This window comes from Gymnogyps californianus, chromosome 3 (assembly GCF_018139145.2).
Source record: "Gymnogyps californianus isolate 813 chromosome 3, ASM1813914v2, whole genome shotgun sequence".
Classification (NCBI taxonomy): Eukaryota; Metazoa; Chordata; class Aves; order Accipitriformes; family Cathartidae; genus Gymnogyps; species Gymnogyps californianus.
This window is the reverse complement of record NC_059473.1, coordinates 72824234-72834601: the sequence shown is the minus strand read 5'-3', so window position 1 is coordinate 72834601 and position 10368 is coordinate 72824234. Positions and strand designations below refer to the sequence as shown.

The 10368-nt window shown below is 37.2% G+C and overlaps 1 protein-coding gene across 1 annotated transcript; it reads left to right on the top strand.

Annotated features, from left to right (window-relative positions):
• On the top strand, window positions 1–9857 carry LOC127015168 (nephrocan-like). The gene is made up of 3 exons (XM_050894943.1): window positions 1–186; window positions 5102–6003; window positions 9254–9857. The coding sequence occupies exons 1-3, from the start codon at window positions 1–3 to the stop codon at window positions 9699–9701; spliced, it is 1536 nt and encodes a 511-aa protein (XP_050750900.1). The 3' UTR covers window positions 9702–9857.
• Window positions 9858–10368: the final 511 nt, after the last annotated feature.

Here is a 10368-nt window from a genome sequence, read left to right as displayed (position 1 = left end):
ATGTATTTATCTTACCTTTTAGTCTTCTTTTCTTTTCACAGTGGTCTAAGTACCACTTGCCCAAGAAGATGCAGCTGTGACCCTGCCCAGTCAGTGCAATGCTACAGAGCTACGGAGATCCCCAGAGAGATTCCTTTCACCACCAGGAGACTCTACATCAGTCACAGCAAAATTAAACAACTCCAGGTAGGAAAAAATCCAGTAAAAATACTTTTTGTAGTGTGCTGTAACTGAAAGCTGGGCTTCCCAGATGGTGGTGGCTTTCAAGTGAAGGGAGAATCTTATTCCATGTTCTAAAAACTGATGAAATGCTGCCAGATCTGGTTTTATTTTTACTTACTTTTTAAGGATATGTAAATATATTCCTATAGTGTTTTCATTATCCTGCAGTCTCTGAGCACCAGTTCATGCTGCCACAATGATATTCTGTATGCAACTCAAAAAATAGTAATTTACAACTAGGAGCCAAATGTTGACTTGTTTTTTATATGGTCAAATAAACATTGACTTCCAGAGTAATTTTTTAACTTGTTAAAAGCTTTTGCTACTTTTGATACAATATAATACTTTTTCACAGTAAATGGAAAGGTTTTACGTAGCTAGAATTGTTTCCCTAATGAATGAAATTAAAGTTCTTTTCCCCCTCTGGAGTTGCAACTGTCAGGTACAACTGCTATTAGAAATGGTAGAGGGAGTAAGTTAGAGTCTAAGGGAGAGCATGAGATGTTTCTAAAAGCAATGCTGGGCCTGTCTAATAACCCATATAAACAATAGCACCTTCTAACTGAAGCTGCCAGCTATTTGTGTTATTTAAAAAGTTTTTTCTGGGTTTCTTGAGGCATCACTGGATCACATTATTAAAGGCATGATCAGTTTATGCTCATTTTGCACTGCACTCTGGAACGGTGCTTCTCTGTTTCCTACCCTGAAATATATTTGTTTAATAAATTCAACCTCTGTAGATAGACACAAGTGAAATACAACCACCTGTATTATACATGCTTTCTGTGTATCAATTTACTACAAATAATAAGAAATGTTTGATTCAAAAGAGATAGATTTTCTCGTAAGTATGCTTGTCCTCTTACAAAGAATTTAACTAACTGCTCTGAAATGCATCTTTGATTTTGCGCTCAGGATTGAATGAAATAGGCTAGAAGGCAGCTTAGAGCAGCATCTGTTGCCTACTGAGAAATAGTCAGTAATTTTACAATTAACTCTGAGAAGGGGTTTACTTCTCTTTTAGCCACTACTAATATCTCTGGTTTTCTTGTTTTAGCTCCCATACCTACAAGCGTCAAAGTTCATTGGTGTGATTTAGCTATATTGATGTGCTCTAGTTAAACAAAAGATCTGTCAAATGAATTCTTTATTAGGAAATACATTTTCTGTGCAAAAAAACCCTGATTATTTTCTTTCCAAGATAAGGAAGATGAGCCATTTTTCCTTTCTTAGGCTACTTGCCCACACCTGTCAGCTACTCCTCAGTTACTAGTGAAGTGGCCTTAGGTTCTGACTAGAGCAAAAGACAGGTGTTATAAAGCATTTAAATGTTGGATATAAGTGTGAATAGAGTAGTGGAATAAATGTTTTATGACTGTTCAGAACAAATGGTGCATGAAACCATCTAAGGAGAGATTTTTTCACTTTATACATTAATTCAACTGAGCAATCAGTATGCCTTACTTCTACTACTGACTTTGCACTGAAAGGATATAAGTCCTTTCATGCTATCTGCCTGTAGTTATGTAGATTCCTTCCTTAAGATTAGACTGGGTCTGTGAATATATTTTTCACTTTTCTTTCCATGCAACAAATTATGCTTCTGAGGTCTTGACATCATAAATTGTGCTTGTAGAAACAGGTTTTGATTTCTGCTTGTAAAATACATGTCTGGAAGTGCTAAAAGAACTCTGTGGGGGTTTGGGGATTTTGGGGGGGGTGGGGGTGTTTTTTAAATTCCTTCATTTACCTATTCTTAGAGAAAATAACTTATTTTCAAAAACAAGTTGAATGGAAGCCTAGACTTCCCACAGCTGACCTCCAAGAGGCTTTTATATGTAAGCATTCACATATACTATGGTTTGGCAATTAGCTGCCTCAGAAGAATAAACAAATATTGTTTCAAACTGAGCACCAATTACTTTTGAACATTACTTTGCATTGGTTATTATTAAAATCGTAAAGAAATTAAAAAGAAAATAAGATATGTTTGTATGCTAAATACAGTATGTATTGAAGAAAAACAAGAAAAGAAGTAGATCTTTTTTACCCAGATCAACTTTGTATTTGTTCTGACAGGGTTGATCATCATTGAAAACAGTGGCTGGGATTTTTGCCTTTGGTATTTTTACAGACTGGGGTTTGTTATAAACAGACTTCATAATAACAAAACTAGATTAATTTTAGCATCTTTTTTCAATAATTTCTGCCTCCTCCTTGATTTGAAGACCAACTATAACCTGTTTACTCTCACTTTAAGATTTAGTTTATTTCTAACTATATTAATACGTGGGGTTTTATCTGCTAAAAGAAAATTGTTTATCTGGCCCCCACAATGGGGGACTGGTTTAAGAAACTGCTTATAACAAATTCCAGTTCACAAAAATCTAAGAGCAAAAAAAAAGTCATTAAAAAAATGACAGAATGATTAAAATGTTTCCATTAAAATAACAGTATCTTAGATCCATTTTCAGGAGATCTACTTTTTAAAATGTAAAACTATGCTAGTATCACTTTACAGACAGTCCAATTAGAGAATAAAACATCACTTCATAGCAAAAAGAGAGCTGATTGATAGGCTTTCAAATATGTCTTGATTCATATTACAAAGACTGGGTGGTTTGCAACAGCATGGATACATGTTTAAGTCTCAAAACACCATGGTCACGAAGCCTAGCAAAGCATACCAAATAGGTGGAAAATAGAAATTATAATAATCCACATTAAGAAGCCTAATATCATTACAGAATGAATGTCTGTACATTGACCTTCACATAGCTCTCTGTCACTTAATAAGATGAAAATTAAGCCTCTTAGAGACATACAGCAATCAACGGAGGAAAAGCAGGAAATACTGCTTTTGAACTTATAGCAGAAAACGTGTTGAACTTACGAAGGTTCACATATGTTTCAATTTCCTTAAGACTGTTTTATCACTTACATATGACTATGCTTCTCTGCTCTTGAGCAACACAATTCATTCCTATGGGACTTCTCATGATAAAGCTTTACAAGATTAGCCTCCTAATCATGACCAAAACTGGACATGGAATTCTGTAATTGCTATATAGCAATATATATATATATTACAAAACTGCATTTATAGAAAAAAGAGAAAATGGACAACTTTGTTATTTACTGTTGAGAATATCAGGTTTTTTCTGGAGGTACGTTGCCTCATTGAACTTAAATGTAATTGATGGAGAAACCTGCATCAATAGAGGTTCCATATCTATACTTTCTCACTAACTGCATTAAATCTTGCAAGGCTCGGAAATGACTTTTCAAGACAGAATAAATGTAATCAGAAGGTAGTGATAACTAAGTATACCAAAGCAAAATGAAATCTGACTCCTCTTTCACAGCTCTGTGGGCTCTAATTTTAACAGAAGTTAAAATGCAGAGTTTGTAGCTAAGGTAAAGAGATACAACCCAAAAACATGCAAGAGTTGGATAAATGAAGCTGGAAGGAATCTTTTAACAGTCACCTTTATCAGCTGATTTCACATACACAAGTATGAAAGCCAGATGTATTCAATCAGGATCGTAGAACAAAATTACTACCCAGTACCTGGGCTGCAAAAGGACTTGTACTGCCTTTCATGTAGATTCCTGACTGGGATGAGGGGTTGTGCTGTAGAACATGCTTTATAGCTTCTCTCAGTGAGAGTAAAATGTGCTGCTAGTTACTAAGCCCTGGGGGATATGGCATGAAGACTATAGCGTTAGTTTAACATCTCTTACTGATGTGGTACTCCTGAGACCTGTAGTGAGATGTTTATTGGACATGGGAAGGGAAAATGGATGAGGACACTCCTTCCCACCTCTCCCATGCAGAACACCTGCTCATCTTGCTCTGAGCTTTCTGTGATACCCGTATAAATGAATTTTTAAAAATCAAGCACCTAGGTCAATGGGCAGCATCTCTGATAATTTCAGAGAAATACTGTTTAAGCAACTGGTGTGCTCGGAGAACTGCCAGGTTCATACTCATTGCATGCTTCCTTGTATCTCGGCTTAGAGGAAACTGCCAGATTCACTTAAGTTTGCTTCTTAACTTGAGACACAACATGGCAGGCTTTGTAAACAAGCAGGTTCCAACAGAGCAGAAAAATAATGAAACAATTAGTATGCCTCTGTATACTATCGTCACAGTCAACATCTAAGTTCCATTTACCACTGCAAAGCATCTGTTTTATTACCAACTAACAAAAACTAAGTTCTGGTGAAAGCAATTGGTTCCACAGAGGTGATTTTCAGACCAAGCTGATCTGACACTTTTGGTTTGGTCATCTTAATATGTAAGGTTTTTACTTTAAAGAAAAGGAGAGATAGTGGGGGGAGAGAAGAAATACAAGCGTCGGATTTTAGTTTCCTGCCAAAACTTTATAGTAGGGAGAAGTGATGATATCCATGTGTACTTCCTCTGGGGAATACATGCTGCAGTGATGATACTGCTGATATATGTAAATGGCTGTATGATGAACTCAAAACTGCTCCAGCAAGCTCCGTTGAGCACAGTGAACATCTACTCTCTGCAAAGATTTCTGCCACTGGTGATACTAGCTCTCCATTTTATATAGGCTATCCACCAGGCAGAAATAAAAGGAATATTCCTTCTTCAAACATGTGTGTTTGCTCAAAACCAGGCACAATATGGACTTAAACAACAAAATTCTAGAAATGTAAGTAAATACTGGCAAACCGCAGGTACCTATAGTAACACCTCTATCATTACCATTTCTCTTAGTTTCTCACTCTAAATATATAGTTTCTCAATATATACTAGCAATTGTCAGAGCATCCAGAAGAACTAACCAGTGAGGAGATCTATAAATAGATGGTCTACTATCACATGAATTATTTTTTTCTCTTTAAGATCACTGACTTCAGGAGAATGTCAGCCCTTGAAGAGCTGGTCCTGTCATGCAGTGGCACAGAATCAATAGAAAACAACACTTTCAAAGCTCTGAGCACCTTGAGGACCCTGGAACTCTACAAAAATCAGCTAAAGCAAATACCCACCTTCCTCCCATCTGGCCTTGAAATTTTAAAACTCACTGATAACTCCATCAACACTCTGCATGCGTCTGACTTTGAAGGTTTGATGAAACTAAGGGTGCTTGATATTCGGAACAACTTGATTGCGACTCTGCCTCCGAGTGCATTTTCTTCCCTTTGCAATTTACAGAGCCTGATGCTGGATGGCAACAACATGGAATCTGTGTCTGCACCACTTAAGCTTCCTAGTCTGAAGTATCTGAGCATGGCTGATAATAAACTGAACTCGTTCCCAACCAACTTCTTTGCATCTTTCCAAAATCTACACTTTCTCAGTTTAAGTGGCAACTTTCTGACAAAAGTGCCTCTTGACCTACCTAAATCCCTGCTGTCACTAAAATTAGAGAAAAATCAACTTAAGACAATAAGACTTCGAGACATGAAACACCTAGAAAACCTGTCTGAGTTCTTCCTCTCAGAAAATCAGCTAACATCAATAGATGGTGCCCAGCTTCTTCCTAACTTAACAACACTGGAGCTCTCCAAGAACCAGCTCCACACTATGCCACTCAGGCTGCCCAGCAGACTGCAGAAACTTGACTGCAGCAATAACCTGATTCAAAGGGTGACAGCGCAGGACTTCCAAGGACTACAAGACCTCAAGCACTTGTTTCTGGACAACAATGCTGTTAGCATGTTTGAGGCAGGAGCTCTTCAGCAGTGTGTGCAGCTTTCGAATCTGGCGCTGGAACAGAATCTCCTCATTTCTATTCCGCTGAGGCAAGTGAATCTGAGGACAGCTGGTTCCCAGGTGTCATCTCTCCTTCCTTACATTATGAGAATGAGGGCCAAACTGGAAAAAAATTTGTATTCAGACCCAGTCATGGTAGCAGTCTATCCATACCATAAACCCATTGCCATAACTGGCACTAATTAGCACTCTTATTAGCAGTCTCAGCATAGAAGTAGAGCTGTTTTCATTATATCTGTGGCCCCCAGTGAGTCTACTCATTTCACATTTCTCCCTGTCAGTGAGACTACTTTGTTTAATTAGCACACAAATAAGAGGAACCTGCTAGGAGAATATAACAGAATTATTACAGAGAAGTTATACTGCTGCTTACATTTATCTTCCCCCATAATACAAAATTAATAGAGCATTCAATAAAAAGGAAAGACAGCAATTTTAAAGCTGATGTTTCTACCAACCCACACTGAGTTTATTATTGTTAAAATATTAAGATTTCAGGAGCTGAGTCTGGTCAAAAAGAATGTGCTTTTCAGTGGATATTAGCATTCCCAAATTCATTAAATTCACACATTACAAAGTATTTGGAATGCATATAAGCTCTCCAGCTTCAGGCTATAAGCAAAATTCCAGCCAAAGGAGCACAGAAGACACATCCCTTGGGCGGACTGTGTTCATTAATGCCCTGCTTACAGGTTCTCTTGCATTCATCTGAGTGTTGGTCCTGGCTATTATCAGAGATGGCATATTAAGCCAAATGGAGGCTGGTCTGATATAAAGCGGTAATTTTATTATTTCAAAAAGCTGTGCAATAAGATGGCATAAAAATAGCAGAGTAATTCCATTAACATCAACTTTAACACAACTGCACTATTAGATTTTATTTTTATGGCTTCTGGACAGGTTTAACTAGCCCAAATAAATAATGCAGTAAAATTTCAATTTGTTTAGCATCAGGTCCTTTAGCATTTGAATCTATTTGGCAGCAGCTTTATAATCAGAAAGTGATTTAGTGGTGTATAAATATTTGATTTCAGTCTAGCTTGACAGGAATGTTTAATGCTTTCTAGTTACTTTAGTATTGTCTAATCCATCTTATTTTACAACCTTCATAGTCAAGAGAATTAACAGGAAGGAGTTCTCTATTAGCCTTTAAACAGTACAGCTTTTAAGGAGATATTGGGGACTTCTATTTTCAACTCAACAATGAATACAGATTTCAAGGGGAGGCTGTAAACATAAAAGAGGGGAAAAAATGACAAGATGTAAAATTTATGTACTTAATTGTCTGATGATCACCAGGTACGCATGGATATACAGAAATAAAAGTATTACTTCTGACAGTTATCTGAGAATTCAGTCACCAGTGTCAAAGGTTAAAAAATATAGTTAATGTGCCATAGTTAATGGCTCTTAGCAGTTATTCGGCAGGAATGAGGCAAAAGAAAGCTTCTTTTGTTTTTTTCTGAGAAGAAAATAATCCACAAGTCCAAGTATCTTCAGGACTTGTAGAGAAGAGCCTATACTCCATAAAATCTTGCAGGGAGTGGTGAGAAAGCAGGGAAGAGTCTGATGATACTCCCTGGAGCGGCAGCAGCACAGTATGGCTGACACGGTCAGCTCCCGAGTGAGCACAGCTTCTCTGCCAGCAGCAGGATCACTCATCATGTACTCCAGTGCCATTATTTTCTCAAGATGAACACAGCCTGAAGTCAAACAATACAGCCATAAAGCCTAAATCGAACATTAGTACAATAAGACTCTTCACAGGTTTAAGGACTTGCTGGTCAGGCTTTAGACTGTAATTAGTCTGGATAAACATCTTGGGTGATATCCTACTGCCTTTGACATCAGTGGCACTAGGGTTTTACCCCAGAGTACCATTCTGACATTACAGTGTCATATTGGGCAACTACAATCATTGCCTGTGGTTAGGTTTCAAAACAGATTTACTGCAGTCGCAAGCATTTGGTAAGATCACATTTTGTGGAGCGACTCACCATATCAACACGTGAAATTCTCATCTCCCCCAGGAAATACAGCACAATACAGAACTGCCCTACTCTTGAAATAGTCCCACTGAAGGTGTGAGATTTACACAAATATGGCAACCACCTTTCAGCCTAAAAGAGGTCAAACTCAGCTTCACAAAAAACACCCTGTGAGGGTCACAATATACCCTCTTAGTAATTTTCAAAGGTATCTCATATCATTATATTGAGATAAACTATCACATCAACCTTTACTGGTTGTGGTATACTGCTGTTCTATTCTAAATAGCTCTTGGTAGTATTATTTATGATTTCCCTGAGAGTTTCAGTGAATAATTTTCCTTAAAATCTCTAACCATGACTCTTAATTTCATCACCTTGCATAAACTATAGTAAAATGATTTTTAAGGTACTTTCAAATTAATTTTATTAAAAATATTCCATGCCAATTAACTGGCTTCTCTGTTAAGCGCTTGTCACTAACTACAGCAGAAAGAAAATAGACGATCATAAATGAGCAAGACTTTTGAAATAAAACAAACTTATCACACAAATTTGTAAGAAGTATGAAAATAAGAATGATACTGACCAGTCTAGTATCATATCCAGAGATTATCAGCTTTTTTTTTCTTTTAAATGTAACCAGTTCTAATTCTCTAAAGTACTATTTAGAAAGACCATCAAAAAGCACTTCTATTTTCCCTGTTGCTGATTTCTTAAACAGGGTATCATCAGATGGACTACTTCTGTGATGGCTAATGTTTGAATCTGATGGGAGCAGGACAACAAAAGGGAAGTAAAATTCTAGTTCTGTATGAACTAAAAAACTTTTAAACAAATCATATATAGAAGTACTTGAAGGAGCAGTGTTGCCATGCTTCTCTAAACTTTTGATCTTTCATGGTGCTATAATTTGGTCTTTGGCATACTTATGGCATTGAAGAGTACAAAATGCATTTTTAAGCTTGACACTCAACTGAACATACAACTTTCTTCATAGGACAGCACAGTAGGACTGCTGTTTAATTCAGTTGCACAAACACAGTCAGTACAGGTCAGAACTGCAATAATTAGGGAAAACAGTTCAAGTGTGCATAGACAGTATTCCTATAACTTAAAAAAAAAAAAAGACATGAACACTTCAGGACTGCATCTTTTTTGCAAAGATTGCATTTTTTGTTAGTTTTATTTTAATATGTCAGTTGTGCCTGGGCAAATACCCACCACCAAATACACAAACAGAATCAATATGATAAACATAACACCTTTGTGTTGTTTTATATTTATTCAGGCTTCCAGACACCCTTGCTAGATTGGATCTAAAGGGAAATGACATAGAGGATGTTGGAGAACAAGAGCTGAAGGACTTGAAACAGCTTCAGGTTTTAAATTTACGGAATAACAAGATATCTGCCTTGGATCGCAAAGTCTTAGAGTATTTACCTCGTCTTCGTCATCTGTATTTAGATGGAAACCCTTGGAACTGCACCTGTGACCTTCTCAGAACCAGAAGAGCGCTGGTGGCCAAAGGAACGGATGTCAGGGGAGGGCAGTGCGCGGCGCCAGCAGAAAGCCGAGGAGAAAGTTGGATGTCTTCCAAAAAGATTCTGCAGCAATGTGAAGATAATCTGTCTTCCATAGAAAGAGGCAAAGAGGACAGAAAGAAAATGAAACCCAATGAGGCCTCCAGCATTGGAGTAAACACAGATGATGATTACTATGATTATGAATTGGATTAACCCCATGATTAATCTATGGTGAACCTTAAAGTTGTCGAGAGCTGCCCACTACCACCAGCGTCTCTACTGACAACCAGCCTGCTGGTCTGCCATTAACTTTTCCTCTTTAATTTGTACTATAAGAGGTAATAGCTGGTGACAGAAGGGCTATAGTAAGGATGCCATTGTAAACTGAAAATTGTAAAGAAAATAAATTGGTTTTCTATGCCATTAGTACTAGGTAGTTTGAGGGAAGTAAGAATACAATTACTATCTCTTAGAAAAGCAGTCTGTAACTCTGTATGGACCTTTTTATAGTAGAACATTCTTATAGTAGCATAAAAACCCCATAAATAAAATCCTGCAATACCGCAAGATACTATTACTAGGAGTCTGGCATTCGACACATTTAAACTCACAGGTCTGCAGTTTGAGATGGAGAGTCTGATGTGGGCAATTTCTCAGGATTGTTCAGAGATTCTTGCTTTTGAGAAATGAATTTCAGTTTTCCTGAAATGTTTGCCTCTTTTATTTATTTTAGACTATTTTAAATGACATTAGGCTAAATTAGCTGAGCTCCCGGCAAAACACAGAAGGCTCATCTTCATCACAGCAAATGCAAAAAACGGAAGAATCAGTGTCCTGATTAATGAGATTTAATACTAGTTCCAAAGTTAATTAACAGTGA